Source organism: Elgaria multicarinata, chromosome 13, assembly GCF_023053635.1.
Source record: "Elgaria multicarinata webbii isolate HBS135686 ecotype San Diego chromosome 13, rElgMul1.1.pri, whole genome shotgun sequence".
Classification (NCBI taxonomy): domain Eukaryota; kingdom Metazoa; phylum Chordata; class Lepidosauria; order Squamata; family Anguidae; genus Elgaria; species Elgaria multicarinata.
Window position 1 is genome coordinate 20,622,876 of NC_086183.1, and position 21,521 is coordinate 20,644,396.

The 21,521-nt window shown below is 42.3% G+C and overlaps 1 protein-coding gene and 1 non-coding gene across 2 annotated transcripts; both read left to right on the forward strand.

Moving 5' to 3' along the window:
• Positions 1–427: 427 nt before the first annotated feature.
• On the forward strand, positions 428–15,052 carry PPP1R8 (protein phosphatase 1 regulatory subunit 8). Its single transcript, XM_063140742.1, has 7 exons — positions 428–500; positions 4,410–4,470; positions 9,764–9,917; positions 11,621–11,841; positions 12,322–12,466; positions 12,665–12,729; positions 14,600–15,052. The coding sequence occupies exons 1-7, from the start codon at positions 436–438 to the stop codon at positions 14,951–14,953; spliced, it is 1,065 nt and encodes a 354-aa protein (XP_062996812.1). The 5' UTR covers positions 428–435; the 3' UTR covers positions 14,954–15,052.
• Positions 5,494–5,647, forward strand: LOC134408546 (small Cajal body-specific RNA 1). The gene has a single exon (XR_010026118.1). It is a non-coding gene; the product is annotated as a small Cajal body-specific RNA 1 (non-coding RNA).
• Positions 15,053–21,521: the final 6,469 nt, after the last annotated feature.

Here is a 21,521-nt window from a genome sequence, read left to right on the forward strand (position 1 = left end):
GTATTGTGATGTGTATTTTTTGTGAAAACCGCCCAGAGAGTTTCAGCTCTGGGGCGACACAGAAATGAAAGTAATGGTAACAACAGGCGAAAAATAAATAAAAGTCGGCAAGTCGCTGTTAAGGGCAGGTGGGCGCTCGGCATTGAGATCTGTTTACTTCTGCCGCCAAGATGGCCGCCGCAGCGACCCTTCCGACGAACAGATTTCAGACGTTGGACCTAATGACAGAGAAACCAAGTTCCCGCTCTTTTGGCAGCGTCGCCATGACGTCGCTACGGACGCCACGCTCGCGCTCTAGCGGAGACCAGACCAGACCGGATCCACGCTAGCCTCTTTCCCGGCCTCGCCGCGACGCATGCTGGGATCGCCTCCCTCCCGCCGGGTCTTCCAGCTTCCCGGCGTGCCCCACGTCCAGCTGAATGGGGCAGTCACAAGATGGCGGCGAACGCGAACTCTGCCGGTGGTGGCGGGAGCCTCCCGCTCTTTGACTGTCCGAGCTGGTGAGGGTGGGGGCCTGTGGCGTTGGAGAGCGGGAAAGGGCTTGCGGTGCAGAGGGGCCTGGATTTCCCTGGGGAGGGAGGAGCAACATCATAAAGAGGGAGCGGGCCCAGATGCAGCAGCTCCTACAAGGGGGGAGGAACCCTGGAGAATCTCCAAGGCTTAACCCCAGAACCTTGAGGTGTCATGCTCCCTCTAGAATATGTGGGAAATTAAAAAAAAAAAAGTTTCAGGCTTCTGAGCATGGCCAGAGAGCATATTCTTTACACCAACTTATGTGAAGTTAAAGGGCGTCTCTGAACATGAACAGAGTGCGTGCTGTTTACTGAGTGATGTACGAAGTAATGCGAAAAGGTGCCTTTGAGTTTGGGGCAGACAGCACATTCACTACACCAAGCTATATGAAGTAGAAGTGGCTCTGAACATGGGCAGAGTGCATGCTTTATTTATTTTACTACTAAGTGCCCTTCGTTAAGTAATAGGCAAATGATGCCTCTGTGCTTGCAGGGTGTGCATGCTTTTAGTGAAAAGGGTGGAAGAAAGCAGCAAGTTAACTGCTTATTATTTAATGTGCCTTGCTAGTGAATAATTACGTCCAGCTCTGCTAAATATGGAATTAGAAGGAAAGTGTTTCTCCAGGCATGCTTGAGCCACACTTCAGCATCTGGGGCTATATCCCCCTCCCCTTACAGCCCTATTGTGGCCCCATGACTGATATTTTGGAAGAGAAAAATATACTGTGTACAGGCATGAGTTTACATAGCTGTTTGTAAGAGTTTGAGCAATGTGTCAAACTACAGCCAGTTCCATTAAGCAAAATATGAAAAATGTAGCTCTGTCGAGTTGTGATGCCAGCTATTTGGGTTAGATCTATGGTCTGCACCAAGGGATGCTTGCTCAACAACTACATATTTGTGTTTTTCACTGTTGGGTACTGGTCAGCAGATGTACTTTTGTGCTAATTAGCAAATATTCTGTTTTACTTGAGAACAAGATTGTACCAAGTATGTAGAGAATCTTGAAACTAGAAGTGATGGTAGTGCCGGGTGGAGATGTAACAAGGAAATGAGTGGGTGTGTCTCTCCCCCACACCTTATGGAAATAGATCGATCATTTTGCTTGTTCATTATGCTTCCATTGATCTAGGCCTTGCAATTCCTTGTTCTTCTAGTAGCATTTTTTTCTTGCTTTCTGTGTCAAATTATAGATGTTATGGAAATACTTGTACTGTGTGTTTTCTGAGAGTTTCATATTTTGGGATAGGGAATGTTGACGTAAAGCAATGGTCACTATGGTCATAGTGAGCTCCCTTAACCAAATTGATGGCCCTTCAACCAGAAAAGAAAACACTGGGAAAACTTTTAAAAATAATTTTCCTCCCGTGGACAAAGAAAGTCCCTGGAGAAGAAAAAGCAGGATTTGGGGTGAGGGTTGGAAGTTCTTGGCCTCCACATCTCTGTTAGTGGCTACAGATTACTCCCAAATCCATGCAAGGATAATCCTTGTGCTTTCTCAAACTATCTGAACCAGTGTTGAAGAGAGACAGAAGGGATGTGGGGTCCTTGTAGAAGGGACTGGAGAGACAGAAGGGATGTGGGGTCCTTGTAGAGTAACTGATTGGAGAGCAGTGGTTCAACTTTTAGCAGATGTACCTTGCCTTCTAATATATCTAAAAGTGACTTGGAGGAGGATTTTCTTCATCTCCACCCTATCCCTGGAACATGTCAAAGCATTGTGGCCAGGCTGCATTTCACTTCATCAGAACTGGTCTTAGGAAGACAGATTTGATGACAGGACAGAAAATAAGTCACACTTCACTCTGTGCTGTTCACAGTAAAAGGATCTTGGTGACTCTATGCAAAGGTTCATCTTTTCATATAGACTTCATGCTTCAGATTTGCCAAACCATGTATGATTTGTATGTTTAATATCATGTGAGATTCTAATAAATATATCCTTCTTTGTGATGATGGTGCTGCTATGTAAACAGAAGAGTTCTCTGGTTTGTGCCCTGGCAAGCAAGGTCTTGCCTTGTGGGCTAATGGTAGCTGGGGCTATCAACTGTGTTACTGGTTTTGGGTGATGGAAAGAAGAATGATCATGAAAGAGATACAAGAAAACACACTTTTTAAATAGAAGTTCCCAATTCTCAAATCATTTGGTCTGGGGAAGAATATTGTAGGATTTTCCCATGATGGTTTAGTTATTTCTTTATGTTAGACATTTTATCTTGTTTTGATTCCCCACCGCAAGGCTGCTCTCCAAAGGGGAAAGCCAAAGAATAAAACACATCAAACTTTAAAAACGCATTAGAATAAAAATCTAAAAATTCATCAGTATTAAAATGTAATCTAAGAGTGAGCTCGATGCATTTCCTCAGGGAGAGAGTCCTACAATTGTGGCACTGTCACCAAAAAGGCCCTATCTTTCATACCCACCATTCTGAATGTAACTAATGACAGGCTAGAACAAGGGCTCAGATGATCACCCTCAGTTCAGAGGGGTTCATATGCTTGTTTCTCTCTGCCTTGTAGAGGAAGAAGCTCTTTGGCATTCAGTTCTAGTATCGATTTAGCACCGTTTGGGGCAGGGAATAATATGCAGTTTGTTAAATAAGTTCAGTGAGCTTGATCCTTCTAATGGAGCAAATACAGGAATGTACGCTGAACATAAGTGTGAATAGAAATAAGAGCAGTAATAACCATTTCTAATGTTTTGAGGTGTTCATAGTACTTCACATAGATTATTTTATAATCCTTATAACTACCCTGTAGGGTGAGTATTATCCCCATGTTGCAGGTGCTGGAATGGGGTGGAGTCATTGAGGCTGAAACACCTAGTAACTTTATAGCAGAGATAAGGTTTGGAAAAGGGACTTCATGAGTTATAGCTCAGTCTCTTATTCACTGTGCAAAGCCAGCTTCTCTAAATAAAATATATTACTCCTGAATAAAATACCTATGTTTGTAAACACAGTTTGTTTTTCCTGTATACTGAATGTGATGATGAAATATTCATTCCCGTAGTGATGTCCTTTTCAAACGGGGCATGTTAGTCAGTCTTCTGGTTTCACTGAATGATAACCAAGTTTGTACAGATCTCTAATACAGCATCAGAAGAATGTAAGCGCACTGCTGGATCAGCCCAAAGGCGCTAGTATTCCAGCATCCTGTTAATCAGTTGCTTCTTGCAAATTCACAAGCAGGACATAAAGGCAGTGGCCTTCCCCCAGTGTTTGCCCCTGAGCACTTGGTATTCATTACCACTTTGGCCTGAACCTGAAGTTTCTATTATCCATAGGCACAACCCATGCGTTTGTCGAATGCCATTTTAAAGCCATCTAAGAGATCATCACTTTTTATGGTAGCCAATTCCATGAATTAAATGATGTGTCTTAAAAAACACATTCATGGCATGGTCTAAAGATCTAAACTATTAATTACACAAGTGGTCTGTTCAGACAACATGCTAAGCCATAGTTAGGTCGGTAACACTTTTGCAGCAAGTGGCTAGTGAGCATGTTTAAACGGTGGTTATGTAGTCCCCATGGTTCGAAATGATTCACACAACACACTAAATCATGATTCACACATCACGCTAAGCCATAAATGTTTAGCTCAAAACTCTTAGCCATCATGGTTTAGCATATTGTTGGAACAGGGCCAAGCGCTTAATGCTGTGTACTCTGAAACTATGTGCGAGAATCCCAAATTTCTGTGTTAATCCTCATCTACCTAATTTCAGCTTTTTGCAGCAGCTAAACAAATACAATCACTATTGTATCTCTTAAAATATAAGCGAGAGGTGAATTTTGTTTTTGTGGTAACTTTGGATCTGTTGATAACTGTAGGGATTCCAAAGGCTACTTGAATTATTCCTAAACAAAACATGTTTCTGTTTTTGTTTCCTAGGGCAGGAAAGCCTCCACCAGGGTTGCACCTGGATGTAGTCAAAGGAGACAAACTTATTGAGGTATGAAAATAGATGCAGAACATTTGAACATGGACCAGGAATATACATCTGTACTGGGTAGCTGTAGAGACAATCACAGGCAGAAATCACAGTAAATATCTGAAGTATATTCTTTTCCCTTTCTGTCCCAGAATGTCTGAGCTCTTCTGGCAATCCCTTTTGAGATGCTTCCTGTTTTGCTTGAATACAGACTTCATACCAAAGTATCCCGAGCATCTTACAAGCAGATGGTAGCACTGTACCCTGGGGTGCAAGACATGCACCTCCCCACTCACCCTTCCCTTCTGGCATTGCCTTGTAACTGGTGTCAGTTTGGATCCAGAAGAGCAATCCTTGTGTGGAAACCTGTTCCTTACTGGATTGAAGTTTTTGTTGTTTCTATCTTGACAATAACTGTGATATCACAAATACTTCCATTTTACAGATGAGCAATAATGTCCTGAAAGGCTCCCAGGCCCAAGTTCAACCCTCTATTCCGTGGATTACAATTGGGTCACTCTTTATTTAGAAGGGTGTGGAGGATGTATGTGGTGTTTCACATCCTCATGGCACCTGATATTCTGTAGCTGCACTGGTCCAGTTTGGACATATCTGTGCTTAAAAAGCTGAGATATGTACAAGCCTTGCTCCCTTTCACTCCATCCTCATGCCACACCTTCTCTCCACCTCTCAATGTCCTGCAGTAATCCAGAAAGTCTCCATAATTCCCTGTTCCATACAAAGTAAGAAACCACAGTTATTAGGATCTTAAACCAACTTCAAACAGTGGTTTAGGATTTTGACTTGTTCCAATCCTGGTGAACTATGAGCACAGGAAAGTATGGTTAATTGAAGACTTGCACTGAGAAGGGGTGGTACAAGGACTGAATGCAGAGGCATATGGCTTATGCATATCTCAGTTTATTAATCAGGTCTGGCTGGACTCTTAAGCAGTTTTGGGGTTGGAACAGCTCTTGGGTACTGCAAAACACACTGTACACTGGCAGTTGCAAAGTATGCTCGTTTAATTCCTATCGGTTTGTTAAGCACTTGATACTAACCAAGCCATCTCTACCTTAGTTCAGAGGTATAGCTAGTGATTGGCTGGGTCTAAGAAGTGCAACATCAAAACATGCCATGAAGTGATCAAGCTCAGTGTGTGAAGGATCACACTGGGTTATAACTCAGAGGCACAGATGAGTTTTCAACCTGCTTATGACTTACTGCTTTTCCATTCCCTTTTCTCTTTTATAAACGTTGTTTGTAACTTTGTCAATGGCATTGAATCAGAAAGGACAGATATGGGGATGGCAGTTTACCTAAAACTGCTTACAAGCTTGCTCAGTTACTTTGGTTAATTTCCTTCAACAGGTACTGTTGCCACTTAGGTGTACATAAGTGTGTCCGTACTAGAAAGCTGCACCACGTGCTCTTAATATCTTTGTAGCATTAGTTGCATTAAAATTTAATTAACATTTAATTAACTTATTTGTGGAGCATTTGGAGTTGGCTCAAATAGAATCATAGAATAGTAGAGTTGGAAGGGGCCTATAGGACCATGTAGTCCAACCCCCTGCTCAATTTAGGAATCTACCTTAAAGCATCCCTGACAGATGTCTGTCCAGCTGCATCTTGAATGCCTCTAGTGTGGGAAAGCCCACCACCTCCCTAGGTAATTGGTTCCATTGTCGTAGTATGATAGCAGTGTGGAGAAAGTTATCAACATTTATTTTTTATTCTGCGAAGGAGCTCAGGATGATGCATCATCCCACATCAAGTCTGTGATGTAGGTTAGGCTGAGAAAGAGCAAGGTCACCCAGTGGGCTGAGTTGTGACTTGAACTCTGGTCTTCCTAGTCCTAGTCAAACAGTCAGTGCTATACTACACTGGCAGTTTATTTCACTTATATCCTGCTCTCCCTCATGAGCTTAAAATGTTTTTTCCTAAGTGATAATCTTTTCACAGGTATTTGCTACTGGCTTTCTGCTTTTGAGTAGCTTAGCCAACATAGTTCTTTTTAACATCCTATTCTGTTCTCATCCTTGGATAGTGCTCTGTTACCTCTTCAGCACATTAAAAAGGGAAGATACTCAGCCCACTATGTTAAAATTATTTTGAGGTGAAGGTGCAGGAGAGGAAAACGCCCTGCAGCCTCTACCCAATCAAGAATTGTAATATAAAAAACTAAGAGGTGGAGTGTTGGAGTGGAGCCTGTATCTTCACAGGATGGCCTGAATCTCACTGAGGCATAGTTCTGACATATAGATGATAAGATCTTTGTGTACAAAGATTTTATCCCTTAAGGGGCTACAGTGAAATAGCGAACTTGCATGCTCTTCCAGTACAGTATCCCAAATTCTTTGTTTAACTGCTGACTTGGCATTTGAATATCCTAAGGCTATTAAAGCATTGGGAGAAAATCCTAATAAAGATAATTCCTTACCCAAATGCTTTTTCCGTTTCAATGGAAAGGGATCCAGCAGGTGAAACTGGATCCACAAACACCTGAATAATGTGCATGTTGAGACGTGGCTGGCTGGAGAATGCTGGGCATTGTATGACTTTTTTCTTTCTCAGCACGCAAAGGAGTACACACTAAGCCTTTGATTTAACGTTCTCTCTAACTTGCGTAATCCAGAGTCTGCGCCTTAAGAATCTTGACTACAGAATAACTATTCAGCTTTTGAGCTGCAGAGTTTGAATTAGAGTTAAACAGACAACCATTTTTTCCTGCTCTTACGCAGTGGTGCTGCTGTTCTAGTTGGGCAAGTGGAGTAGGAGGAAGAATGATTGAGATGCTGAATTCTATAGCATGCTGGTAGAGGAAATGGTCCCCTTCTGTTGATGCTAAAGGAAATTGACACATTGCTACATTTTATTAGAGTAAATACAATTTTGCTACACTGTGACGAAACATTAAAGTTGCATCTTTGGTATTTAAAAATGAAAGCTTTGTTCCAGTTGGCCTAGAGACAGCCATGGTTGTATAAGCTAAATTCAGTCCTACCATGTTCAGAGCTAGAAAAAAAAGGGTTATAAATGTCACAGTGTGAATTTGCAATTCATTAGAGAAGGCTAATTTGCAAGAGGCTGTAAAAAGATTTGGGAGAAGGGAGACTGCATGCATAAATAATGAAATCAAAGGTAAGATACAAAATAATATTATCCCAGAAAATGTAGGTCATGCATGATAGGATAATCTGAAAGGGAGGGAATGGGAGGATGAAGCAATAAGGAGGAGCCGTAAATGGTAGATGGTTAAAGGCATTCAGATTCCCAGTGTGGTACAACAGAAGCTCCAGAGGCCAAGTGAGAAGTCAAGGTTTTATGAGGCGCTGTACTTGTACCAAGGTAGGTTTAGGATGTTCAAATTCAGTTTAGAGCACCAGAATCCTAGAAAACTAGTGAAATGAGAAACAGAAGTGGAGTAGGTATGATGTAAATATTTTAATTAAAAATCACAGTTATAAGTTGGGGTGTGTCTTTTTGTATCCTACTAGGCAGTCTAATTTTTCAAGCTTTGTAATAATCGTTTCATACTTTCTTCTGTTCTGGCCATTAAAATGTAAAGGTTTCCATCCTATCACTGTATACCTAGAAGTAAGTCCCATTTATATAAATTGGGCTTTATGCCAAATAATTATGGCTAAGGTTGTGGCTTTAAATGGAGCTCTTCATTTTTCAGATGAAGCTGTTGTTTTATCTGTGGCGTAGCCATTGAATCTCCTACAGGATGTCATTGCCTTGTTATACTGGACCTCCTGGAGTAGGGGATATTTGCCTTATTCAGAGGAATTTGGCACGTGATTGTGCAGTTAACTGAAGAAGCAAGGAAATGGTGATGTGTGGGCTACCTTCAAGGACCACATATGCTGCAGTCAGGCTTATTCAAACTTTATGAGCAGGACTGGGTTCGGTCCTTTGGCATTTGGTCTAAGGTGGGCAGAGGTTGCGGTGGTCACTTCTGTCCTGGTGAAATGCGTAAGATCTAACACGATTTACGATTTAACCTCCTGCTAGGCTGTATCTATGAAAACCTGCTAATGTACCAGTGAAATGTGCTAAAATAGTTTTATCTGAACCAGAATAGATTCTGTCTGACTAGCCAGCTGGTAACACACCTTATCCAGATTAGCTTAGACTTTGTTCACATGGTGTTCTCCCCTCCCAAGTTTCTACCTAGGAAGAGATTGGAAGTGGGCCTCTATCTTAGATAGGTTTTTCCTCCCAGAAAAATCTCCCTGTTTGATTGTTTATCCATCTCAGCTGAGTGAGGTGGGAGAAGGGAGCATTGGGGGGTCCATTGCCTATTCCTAACTTCGCCCCAGATAGTAGTAAGAGTGGGGGAGAATTTCCTCTGAACATGATCCTAATTGTCTGTCTTGGATATTAGCCAACTTCTTGTTGAGCTATTATTGGTTTTAAATGCATATTCCTTAATCTTTTTTCTCCAACCTGCATTTTAGTATTACGTGGTTTTGAAATACTGCATCGTACAAAGGTTAGAGTTTAGTTATTTTCTCGTTTGCTTCAGTTTCACTTTTAGCTTAGGCCTAGTTCTCTCTGATGTGGTACACTTGTGTTGGACTGTACCACTTCAGACTGCAGGTGAGAACTCATGATAACACACTCCCTCACAAATGAGAGATACCCACACAGAGAGCTTCAGCTATGGGGCGGTATAGAAATAAATAAATAAAAACTAGTATATCAGTGGGACAACTAGGCAAGAAACTTGTAGTTTCTTTGTGGCGTTGTTGTTGTTGTTGTTTGAGGTCCAGTCTTTCCATTGGCATAGTTAACGCAGTTAACAATGCACCAAACCTTTGCAACAATTCAGGTACAAAATAACAGGAAACTGAGTTGCCATCTGGAAGATCAGTTTTGGTTGAAAACTGGATGTGGTTGTTCCCTTGGCAGCTGGCACTGAAACATCTGTTAGCAGCTATGATGGAAAATTTGGAGGACTGGCATGTGTAGCCCTTCTCTCTAATGATGACAGTTGGTGGTCTTGCTTAATAGCAGTAGTCTTGGGGACGTTTTGTATTCAATCATGTCAGCGTCCCCCTCCCCTGTTCCAGCCTGAAGTGGTACAGCCCAGACAAAAGTCAGAACTAGTCCCTGCCCAGTCAGCTTGGGGGTTCCTTTAACAGCCTGTCTTTCTGGGTAGCCGGCAATCTTTTCTTCCCTGCTGATATGAAATGGTTTGGTATAACGAGGTTCTGCCTGCTTTTTGAACTTGGATCCATGATTTTAAGAAGATTGGCAAAAGGTGTGAGACTTACATTGCTGTCTGTCTGATGTCTTATCACAGAAGCTGATCATTGATGAAAAGAAATACTATCTCTTTGGGAGAAATCCAGATTTATGTGATTTTACCATTGATCACCAGTCATGTTCTCGGGTCCATGCTGCCTTGGTCTACCATAAACATCTGAAGAGGGTTTTTCTTATAGATCTCAACAGCAGTAAGTTGAAGTTTTGTTTTATTTCTGAAGATTTTGTGTAATTAAAAAAAAATTAACTGGAAGGCTGGCATGCTGCGAATTGAAGGGCTGCCCTCCAGCGTCATCATTACTTGGGTTCAGAAAAGTGGTCATGTGGTTTGGAGCTCAGTCCTCCAACTCTTGTTCTTAGGTTCTTGGACAAGTTACTTTCTTTGAGACTCACCAGTTTGTCTTCTGGGAATTGAGCGTTTTGTGACCTCCTATGATAGTGGGTAATGAAGGAGGAGAAGGAGGTGATGCCATTGATTCTTCTGTGCACATCCTCAAGTGACCTTTCTTCCTCTCCATGGTGATACTTAGTTATAGCATCTCAAAGTCCTTAGGTGTTTGGGATGGGAGAGAGCAGGAAATTCTTAAAACCTCTTGGCCTGTTTCATAGAATCATAGAATCATAGAATAGCAGAGTTGGAAGGGGCCTACAAGGCCATCGAGTCCAACCCCCTGCTCAATGCAGGAATCCACCCTAAAGCATCCCTGACAGATGGTTGTCCAGCTGCCTCTTGAAGGCCTCTAGTGTGGGAGAGCCCACAACCTCCCTAGGTAGCTGATTCCATTGTCGCACTGCTCTAACAGTCAGGAAGTTTTTCCTGATGTCCAGCCGGAATCTGGCTTCCTTTAACTTGAGCCCGTTATTCCGTGTCCTGCACTCTGGGAGGATCAAGAAGAGATCCTGGCCCTCCTCTGTGTCACAACCTTTTAAGTATTTGAAGACTGCTATTTGCAAAATAGGACCTTTACTGAAATTGCTAGTGCTTTGGAATTACCTCCCTGATAAAGTTCATTGCTGATCTGTTCTTCTGGCTTTTCAGAAACGTTGCAGAACTCCGCTCTCTCAGAAGGAGGCACTATGGGCTCATGTTGCTCTGTGAATTGTATTATGCTGAATTGACTTGCTTCTTGCTGTTTGCACAGGATTCCACACATTTTGGCTGGTCATGCTCACCGAGCCAAAGCTCTTGAATGCCAGGACCCTGCCCCTCTTCTTGTCTATGACCTTGCATGCCTCCAGTTTGGGGGCAGAGTGAGAGACGGGGATCAACCCCACCATTGTGGAAGCCCAATGCAACTGTGGGAACAATCCCCATCCCCTTCCCCCAGCTCCAAACTTGCAATGGGATGAGAGGAAGGAATTGTTTGGGTGCTGCGATGCCAAGGTGTTCTGGAGGGTCTTCAGTGCCAAAACAGCCAGCTTTAACCTTTTGTCTTCAGAGCCAAAGGGTTGCAAGCTGAGGATTGTTTTGGCACGAGGCAGTCAAGTACTCAAGAGCACCATCACTGTCCAGTGCCAAAGGGGCCTGTCCAAGAAGCAGAGATTTTCCCCGTAGAGTCGTGTTTTTGAGTGCAGTGCAGCTGTGGAAATTCTCCTTCCCAAGCTAAAGAGGAAGGTCAGGAGTTTTTGTTGCCCTTTCCAGAGACTGAAAAAGAGAGAAATTGACCATGTGCTGTTGCATTTCTAATTGGAAGTTGCTTCAAGCCTTGGAGAGCTGGGGTACAAATGTATTTTAAGAAACTAAATAATGAAAAGCGGACCATAAGGCATGTTAAGGTGGGGGAGACACTGCAGTTATGAATGTTGATCATTTCGGGAGCCCCATGAGGCTTTTTACATAGCGTGTTGATGACTAATGGTTGATGATTGGGGTTTTTTGTATTCCAAAACTCAGCACATGGCACATTTTTGGGTCACATTCGTTTGGAGCCACACAAGCCGCAGCAGATTCCCATTGACTCTACGGTTTCATTTGGCGCCTCCACGCGGGCCTACACTCTGCGAGAAAAACCTCAGACATTGCCCTCTGCGATAAAAGGAGATGAGAAAATGACCGGCGAGGACGATGAACTCAAGGGATTGCTTGGCCTGCCAGAAGAGGAGACAGAGTTAGATGTGAGTATATCCTGGTTCGCCCGTAGAATGAAATCCATTTGACATGTCTGCCTCATGTAGGAAACAGGTGGCTTCCTGGCCAGAACTACAGCATCAGCAACAGCATCTGAAGGCAGCTCTTCCAGCCTTGAAAGTGTTGTGTGTGTTTCTTTGTGGCAAATCTACTCTTGCAGCCCAAGTAGAAGCAAAAATGACCAGGCTCTTCCAGACCACTCAGAGGGAAACTTCCATTACCTGATTCAGTCAAGGAAACTCTTGCCCCTGTTGGCTAAACCAAGTAGTTGGTCTTGCTGGTTAACAGTTGCCACTGGCCTCCTTCCGTAGACTTGTAGGCACCTCTGATTAGGGCTTGTCCAATCCCAAATGCTTGTGGGGTGGGCAGGGAGAATAGGATGAAATCCTTTAATCGGAGAACATGTGCGATGGTTTAATCGGAGACCGTGTGCGACGTTGACAGTCTCCTCTTTGGCGGCTTCTTAGAACCTGACAGAATTCAACACAGCCCACAACAAGAGGATCTCCACATTAACCATAGAAGAAGGAAACTTAGATATCCAGAGACCAAAAAGAAAACGAAAGAACTCGAGAGTAACATTCAGTGATGATGACGAGATCATCAATCCAGGTGAGTGCTTCTATATAGGTCTGACTGCATCCTGTTTTTATGTGTACCACTGTACAGAGGTTTTCCTGAAGGGCTTAGTTGTAGGTAATAACCCTTCACTTTGAGAAGGCTTGTGTTTTGCCCCCTTCAATGTTGTACACACCCTTCAAAATCCGTTTTCAAGTAACCATTGAACTTCAATCTGATTTACCCATACAGAGGATGTGGACCCTTCTGTTGGACGTTTCAGAAACATGGTACAGACCGCAGTAGTCCCAGTGAAGGTATGCTGCTGAATCGCAAAACACTTATAGTCTATTTAGTTCTTTTTACTGCTAGTTCAGTAGCAATGTGTATTTTCTAAATATTAAGGCTTACAGCCGGATCACTACATTTTACACAGAAGTAAGTACCATTGCTTTGGAACTGACTTTCAAGCAAATGTATTGCGCATTGCAGTTTAAATTGAATTTGGGAACATGGAACTGAATTATGATTCATCCTTCCTCCCTAGCCAAAGGAGAGGGGGAAGCGCTCAATCCTGAGGCATTTATTTATTTATTTATTTATTTAGAATATTTATATACCGCTCCTCACTGAAAAAAATTCGGAGCGGTGTACAAGGTAACAAGGCATCACCCAGGCTCACCCGAATGTCATCCATGTAACACTAAATCATAGTCTTAGTTTTACGCGTGAATGCATCAATTTCTCAGCAATGAACTTCTAATAATTTGGTCACTATTCAGACGCAGTTCCACCTGGTAATGTTATAACAAAAAATGAAAAGCAATTTAAAAATTGCCATTTTTTTTTAAAAAAAAAAATACTACACTAGTGGAGGAAGAGGTGATCAGCGGGTTTGCAGTTTGAAAGGAAAGGGATTGAGATTTTATTTATTTATTTATTTATTTATTACATTTTTATACCGCCCAATAGCCGAAGCTCTCTGGGCGGTTCACAAAAATTAAAACCATCATAAAACAACCAACAAGTTAAAAATACAAATACAAAATACAATATAAAAAGCACAACCAGGATAAAACCACGCAGCACAATTGATATAAGGTTAAAATACAGAGTTAAAACAGTATAATTTAAATTTGAGTTAAAATTAAGTGTTAAAATACTGAGTGAATAAAAAGGTCTTCAGCTGGCGACGAAAGGAGTACAGTGTAGGAGCCAGGGGGACCTCTGCACATGCAGCAGATTGAGATGGGAGAAGAGACTGAAACACTTCAAGTTCAAGGTTGGGGTGATTACATGAATGGTTTCCTGTGCTTAAAAAAACCATCCTACAGATAGAAAACCAGCACAGACGGCTAAGGCCTGGGCATTTCTCCCAGGTACACTCTCTTGCTATATGATTTAAATCAACTATGAAATAGGCTGATTTAAATCAAGTTTACCTTGATACATCTTCATCTATTTCCTAAACAATGGTGCAACTCTGGCCATTAAATCAAGTTAATTTACACCTAAGTAATGTTATATGTCCTATATAGGAGAAAATTGTTTCTATCACTTTTTAGATAACTTGATTTTTATAATTTTGGAACATGTTACAGAATGGACTGCTTAATAGGAAAATTTAATGGGAATGTCTATAAAGGGTAGGTAGTGTATAAATATTAAAATCTGGAAAATGTTCAAATTGGTTATTCATTTCACATAGACAGCTCAGTATATCTAGTAGAAGGCATTGATTCAGTTTAAAGATTAATTGTAGGGCTAACATGCTTGTATTTGGAATATTTAACATTAACCACATTATTCTTTAAGAGAAACGTAGTAGTAAGGGTTTTTTTTAAAGAAAAAATGTTGAAATAAGATTGACATTTTAGAAACCCATTTTTTTTTTTTTATTTCTTTGAAATCCTTCATTTTTGTCCACTTTGTTATTGCACCTGGGTACCGGGCAAAGATTAAAAAACACAGCCCTGCTGACAAATTTACAGTCTGACACGATACAGAAAGGATCGACATGGGTGGGGGAGGTAGGAAAACAAACAAATTCAAGTACAGATCCCTCATGAGGTTACTTAAATTAATATACATTCCAGTTAATATTTGGGGAGAGGAGAATAAGATTCCTCTGAGGTTATTTGTATTGGGAGAGTCTTAAAAAGTAAATCCATGTTTGTTTTTCTGCAGAAAAAACGAATGGACAACTCCGGGTCCCTGAGTGCGGATGAGGCCGCGACGCGGCGCATGCAGAACTTTCCCTATAGCGGAGGATTGTACGGTGGCCTGCCCCCCACTCACAACGAGGCAGGCGCCCAGTCCCATAACGTTCATGGCACAGCGCTCATTGGGGGCCTGCCCATGCCCTATCCAAACCTTGCCCCGGATGTGGACTTGACTCCGGTTGCACCCTCAACGGTGGCCATGAACCCGGCTCCAAACCCTGCTGTCTTTAATCCCGAAGTTGTGAACGAGCCCAAGAAAAAGAAGTATGCGAAAGAAGCTTGGCCAGGCAAGAAGCCCACCCCGTCTCTCTTGATCTGAGTGGCAGAGCGTGGTCTGTCCTGAGGGATGGAGCCAACCAGCCAGAGGGGGAAAAACTGTGTAAGCGCAACAGCAGCAGCTTTTCAGACTTGGGCCTAACTGCGTGTCATAGCCAGGTTACAGGGCTGAACTCCTTTACAAAAGCAACCTTCAGAAGAGTTCTACAGGTGTCTAAAAATGAAATGCAAAAATATCTCCCACTGCCTGTGGAACCGCACTGCCTAGTGTCCTTTTTTTCTTCTTTTACCCAGCCATTATAGTTCCATGGTTGTTATTTTTTTTCCTGATCTTATTCTTATCTTTAAGGGGCACTGTCAGGTAACTCCCAGTCAGCATTTACAGCTCCACCTTACAGCTGCAGAATTGGCAGAATGTTTAGTACTGAGAGTAACCCTGTTCAGTTTTAACCAGCCGGTCTCAGATGAACACATGTCCTAAAGTAGCACTTTGTCAGGCTTATGTTGAATTGTTTCTATGTAAGTCAAATACAGAAGTTTGCTTTTATAGCTCAGGATCATGAAGTGCTTTTAGTGTAGGCATAACCCTTTGCAGTGTAAACAAGCATTGTTTTGACAGCTGCAAGTGTAATGAAATGGTCAAGAAATAGAAATGGAACAGATTCATTGCTACTTAGCGCCCTAGATTGAACGCACCAAAAAGGTATAAGGAAAGGAAGATCACTCTGAACATTTGTTTCAGATCTATGTAACGTGAGTTTAAGGTAATCTGACAGTGTCCCTTCCGAACAACAACAAAAGAATGATCAAATAGCAGCATTTGACTTCTCTGAGGGGCCAGTCCTTGGGATGTGTATAGGGATGTCCAATAGTGGTCATCTGTAACATGCTGTGGATTTTGGTTTTCTATACACAAGCAGAATTTTTTGTGCCGTTTTCTGCATTTCACCTTTTTTGGCTAACCCTAAAAGTGCAGCCCCCAAAAATGGTCAATCAGTTTCTGAAATTTTGTGACGTGTGCAGTTTTGTCAAATAGGGATGTTGCTCAAGTTAAAAGTAGTTTCCTGATCTCAGCTCTACCACGCTACAATGTGACCCGTTGACTTCCTTTTTTGGCTGAGCAAAAGTTGACTTAAGGCGGGTGCTTACTCCAGTTCCAGATGTTTGGAACCAAAAGACTTTGCAGCTGGTCTAGCTGTGTATATTGTACACACTGAAGTAAATATCAGATTGGAGCTGTATTGTCCTGGAGTCCTGCGTTGTCGTCTTTGTTCAGTATCCAGACTCTTAGCACTGGGCAGAGACTAAATCACAGTCCTTGATCAATTTCTTCTTAGTTCTGTGTATTTAGATCCAGTTAGCATCTCCAGCAATTCACTGCCCCATACAGCATAACAGGGCAACAACAGTGGGCACAACTCAATTGAAGTCAAACTGGATTTCATTGGGAGAGTTAACCAATGTAGTTGTTCTCCTTGGAATCAAAGGGACTGCTAAAAGTGTGTAACGCAGCTAAATTATGCCTGCTAGTTAAGAAGCATTGCAGTTATCCAAAGTTATATTTGCCCCTTAAAGAACTGGGGCTAACAGATTTGGGTCAAATAATTCAGTGTAAACTGCTGTTCTGTCCCCCCGTCCCCCGTCTCCCCCGCAAATAGTGAAACAATATACTCCATCATGTTGGGAGTCTGGAGTTGGATGAGTGTCTTGAAGTCACTTCTATACAATCTGCTTTTGTCTGTATCATCCTAAGGTGTACATAGGGCTCTTTTGTGAAGATGGAGCTGTATCTTTATTTAGTGTGGTCTTATAACATCATATTCTCGGTTGTGATGGCTAATGGCTCGTGAGCTGTAGTATTCCATACTCCAAAACCTCTGTTACTTCATTTGCTACCTTTTCTCTTCAGGATATTTTCAGTTAACTCTTCCCAGGCTATAGAGCAGTCTCCTGCTCTGAGAGCAGCTCTTCAGGATATGACCAGTTTAAAGCAGTTGAGTTTTCTCCTTGCTGGATTTTAAAAGATTTTTATTTTTAAAAAGTGACTGTTTTGCAAGGTATCTCCCTTGGGATTTTACTGCTTGCTGGTCTCGGCCCCTCACCTCCCTGTGATAGTACAAATTTTTAATTTCAGATCTTTGAAGCCAGTTCTGTTATTGGGCACGGGAGAGGAGGGATGAGAGGTGTCGGGCTCTGTACAGACGTTTGTACATTTGTGTAATAGGCCTTTTCACACTCTGTTGAGCTTTTTACCTGTAACCTTTACTACACTGTAAATTAAATGACTGTTTTGCCAAATGGTGAGTTTAATGTGTGTTCCCAGATTTTACTGTGCTTTCCAGCGAATGATCCTGTGCAATTTTCACTCCACTATTTAATCTAATTTTTTTCTATCCTTTTTTCCCATGAATAATAACGCTTTAAAAAAAAAAGAGCTTAAAAAATTTGAGATTCAGGACAGAGAACAAGAAGTCTTGGAATACTCTTTGCAATTCACTGCCACAAGATATAGTGATGCCTTTAGAAAGAGATTAGATAAATTCATGGAGGATAAGGCTGGCAATGGCTACTAGTTGTGATGACTATATATTACCGCCAGTATGCCTCTCAGTACAAGTTGCTGGAGAACAGAAATGGAGTGGGGTGCTGTTGCATTAATGACCTGCTGGTGGGCTTCCTACTAGGGGCATCTGGTTGACCACTGTGGAAACAATGCTGCATTAGATGGGCCTTTGGTCTGATCTTGCAGGGCTCTTCATCATCGAGCAATAAATTAGAATTTAACAGCAACTATTAAAAGCAATAGGCAGAGTCTAGCAAAGACCAAGGCACCTAAATAGCAGCAGCACAGGCACCATGAGCCTCTCCAGGGAGTGTATTCCAAAGTCACTCCCACTTCAGGAAAAGTTCTTTCTTGCAGGTGCCATCCACCTAACAGGAGGTGGGGCACCCTGATCAGAGCCTCCAGTAAGAATCTAAGGAAATGGGCAGTTTTGTATAGAAGACAGCCATAGAGTTGGAAGGGGCCTCAAAAGTCATCTAGTCCAACCCCCTACAGATGCAGGAAATCTACTGTTATGTCACTCTGCTAGGTGGCCAACTAGCCTGTGCTTAAAAACCTGTAGCCCAGCGCCTTCAGAGAAGCTGGTCTGGTTTGCACAATTGCCCCAGCCCACCATAGCTTATTTATTTATAAATCAACCCAGCTGAAAAACAACCCATGGGTTGTGAGTGGTTTGTTAACCACAACAACAGCCCACCCTCGCCAGGTTTGGATGTCAAGATAAGCTGTGGTGACCATCTTGAATATTTGCAGTGGCCACTGGGCACACACTGCATCCCACCATGAACCAGGCCGTTCCATTGTCAAAAAGCTCTTCCAAATAGTTTAGATCCCTTTTCTTGTAATTTGAGTTTGTTGGTCCTATCCTCCAGAGCCACAGAAAACAAATTTGCTCTAGCTATGTGACATTCCTCCAGACATTTAAAGTTGGCTGTCATATTGCCTCTTAATCATCTCTTTTCCAGGCGAAACATACCTATCTTTCTTCATAGGACTTAGTTTCTAGGCCCCTCACCATCTTCTTCATTCTCTGGGCATGTTACATTCTTTGAGATAACTGGAGCCCATCCGGTTAAGGCCTTAATGCCTCAAAACCAGCGAATTGCACCCATAAACAGACTGGAAGCCCACCTAGATCTTCCTGCGTAGATAGAATATGTTCATTACAGTACATTACTGTCAGTAATCTGGCTACCCTAATGCCGTTCTTGCACAATGGCTGTTTCAGATTAATTTATTTGTGAAATTTGTTGCCCGCTTTTTAATAACTAATCTTAAAGCAAGATACAACCTATAAAAGACAGTTAAATCATATAGCATCAATCCCAAACTACCAATTCTCTTAGATTGCCGCATATTCAACTCTAGGCAGATTAAGCACCATTAAGAGGGCATCCTCACATGATCTTAATATATGGGCAGGTACATGAAGCAGAAGGCGCTTCATCAGGTACCTGGGTTCCTAAGCCGTGTAGAGCTTTACATGTCAGCACAAGCACCTTGAATGTGGCTCGGTAGCTTATCGGCAGCCAGTGCAACTCCTTCAAAACTGTTGTAACATGTTTCCCGGTAGGCTGGTCCCACTCCATAGCCTAGCCATAACTTTTTGCACAAGCTGCAGCTTCCACACCAGCCTCATGTAAGGTGCATTGATCAACCCAAATGCAGTTGAACCGAGTGCATGTTTGAAGTCTTTGCCTTCTGTACATATGCGGGAGGACTTAAAAGTGAGGACACAGTATGGATTCTTTTTTCTTTGGTGAGGATGATGGTCTCTCTGTTCCCAAATTTTGTTAGTGTGAATGTTGCATGGAGAGCAATTGATTCCCCTCCCCTTCCTGTAGTGTTTGCCTACGGTAGAGAGTATGACATCTTGTGTTACAGAAAAGCAAAGCTGAGAAAAACCCTGTCTCCATGCAACATTACAGAACGTGTTTTTTGGAGTAACAACAAGGTGACATTTTCTCCTACCAGGGAGCGGTGTTGTTGATACTTAATTGGCTTGCTGCAAATAGTAAACTAGGATTACTTTACCATGATTCTAGAGAACTGAAATTGGAATGAATGCCAAGTTGGAGGGGGGTGGGTACAGAGAAGTCATTTCTTCACTATTTTCACCCGAAAAGCAGTGTGGTGTAGTGGTTAGAGGTAGAGCAGAGGTTGAGCAACTTGTAGCCCTCCAGATGTTTAATCCATTATCCTTCACCACTGGTTATGCTGGTAGGTCTGGTGGTAGTTGTGGCCCTCCTGATGTTTGGGCCTACAAGTTGTTCATCCTTGGCGCAGAGCCAAAAATAAATACCATCCTGTTTAAATGTTAACTTAATAAATCAACTAGATTAAAAAAAATGGAGGTTCAATCCTACAGTCCCTGGGAGGCCAAACCAAAGGCTGCAGGATATACATCTGCAGGATTTTTATATCTCCGAGGGCGGAGAGAGAGTGGTGTTGGTGTTGGGCGTAATACAGAAAAGATGAGAAGTGTAGCAGCAGAGAAACCCAGGTGATATGTGGGCTGGCCCAAGATAATTTGTGGAGCGGCAAATGGCTCTGCTCTCCTCAAGTTAACAAGCATAGTATCCACGTACACACACATAGAATTCACTTTAAAGAACCTTTTATTTCACAATGATAGTTAAAGCAAATATCCACACGACTACAGCCTCCACTTTCCGTTGGACTTCATGACACGGACCCCGAAAATCCAATGATCTAGGGTGAAGCCTGAGAGGAATACTTGCTATAAGTTACAGTATATCCTATGGGATGATTGAGAAGAGATCCTGGCCTTCCTCTGTGTGACAACCTTTCAAGTATTTGAAGAGTGCTATCATGTCTCTCCTCAATCTCTTCTCAAGGCTAAACATGCCCAGTTCTTTCAGTCTCTCATAGGGCTTTGTTTCCAGACCCCTGATCATCCTGGTTGCCGTCCTCTGAACACGCTCCAGCTTGTCTGCATCCTTCTTGAAGTGTGGTTCCCAGAACTGAACGCAATACTCAAGACAAGGCCTAACCAGTGCCGAATAGAGAGGAACCAGTACCTCGCACAATTTGGAAGCTATACTTCTATTAATGCAGCCCAAAATAGCATTTGCTTTTTTTGCAGCCACATCACACTGTTGGCTCATATTCAGCTTGTGATCTACAATTCCAAGATACTTCTTGCATGTAGTATTGCTGAGCCAAGTATCCCCCATCTTGTAACAGTGCATTTGGTTTCTTTTTTCCTTGGTGTAGAACTTGATGTTTATCCCTATTAAATTTTATGCTGTTCATTCTATTGATCAAATTATGTGATAAGAATACACCTTGAAGGGGTGCGGGATGGGGTTCAAATAGAGGCCTCAAGGGCTGTGTTCTCTTTCTTTGTACAGCTCAGAGAGACTGAAGCGTGCTTCTGTCAGGAAAGGGGGCATTGTGTATGTCGGTGAGTTTGTCGGGGCAGGTTGTTAATTCAGCATCAAGTTACACTTTGGGTTAATTTTTATTTGCTTTGTATTTAATAACCTACAAAAATAGATATGGAAGATGAGATCTCTTCTGAAGCTTGGGGTGGTAAGCACGTGCCATTTCTCTTATTTTCGCATGGTTTTCATCATGCAGGTGCGCTTTGCTAGAAATGGAAATAAAACAGCAGCTGTTAAAAAAACCCAACAGCTTTGCAAGGCCACACGTGATACCGTTTAAGTTCCACTGCAGCTGTAAACACAGCTAAGAGCTAGGTCAAGGGGGATGTAAAATCATTCAGTTAGGAAAAATATAGAGTGACCATAGACGTGGTGGGAAAGTGCAGAGTGTCACATTCTTACAGCTTTGTAAAAATCCTCTGCAGCTTCAGTCACAATGGTAAGCTAATCAAACGATATGTCAGTGCTGCATGGCTGAGGTAATTCCTCGCTGCTAAACTTCCTGAACCTGCCTGATGAAAAGTAGGATTACGGGGAAACTTCGTGTTAGCGATTTGAGTGTGCTGAGTACCTTTTTCCTGGCTTTTTAAAAACATCTCGAGTCTCTGGAGGTATTGATCACCTCTTGATTGGGGTAGCTG

Excerpts from the sequence above, each read along its gene's own strand:
- PPP1R8 (XM_063140742.1), top strand. The coding sequence starts at position 436 with ATGGCGGCGAACGCGAACTCTGCCGGTGGTGGCGGGAGCCTCCCGCTC. Across the intron at positions 4,471-9,763 it reads AAGGAGACAAACTTATTGAG|AAGCTGATCATTGATGAAAA; the intron begins GTATGAAAATAG and ends GTCTTATCACAG. Across the intron at positions 11,842-12,321 it reads AAGAGGAGACAGAGTTAGAT|AACCTGACAGAATTCAACAC; the intron begins GTGAGTATATCC and ends GCGGCTTCTTAG.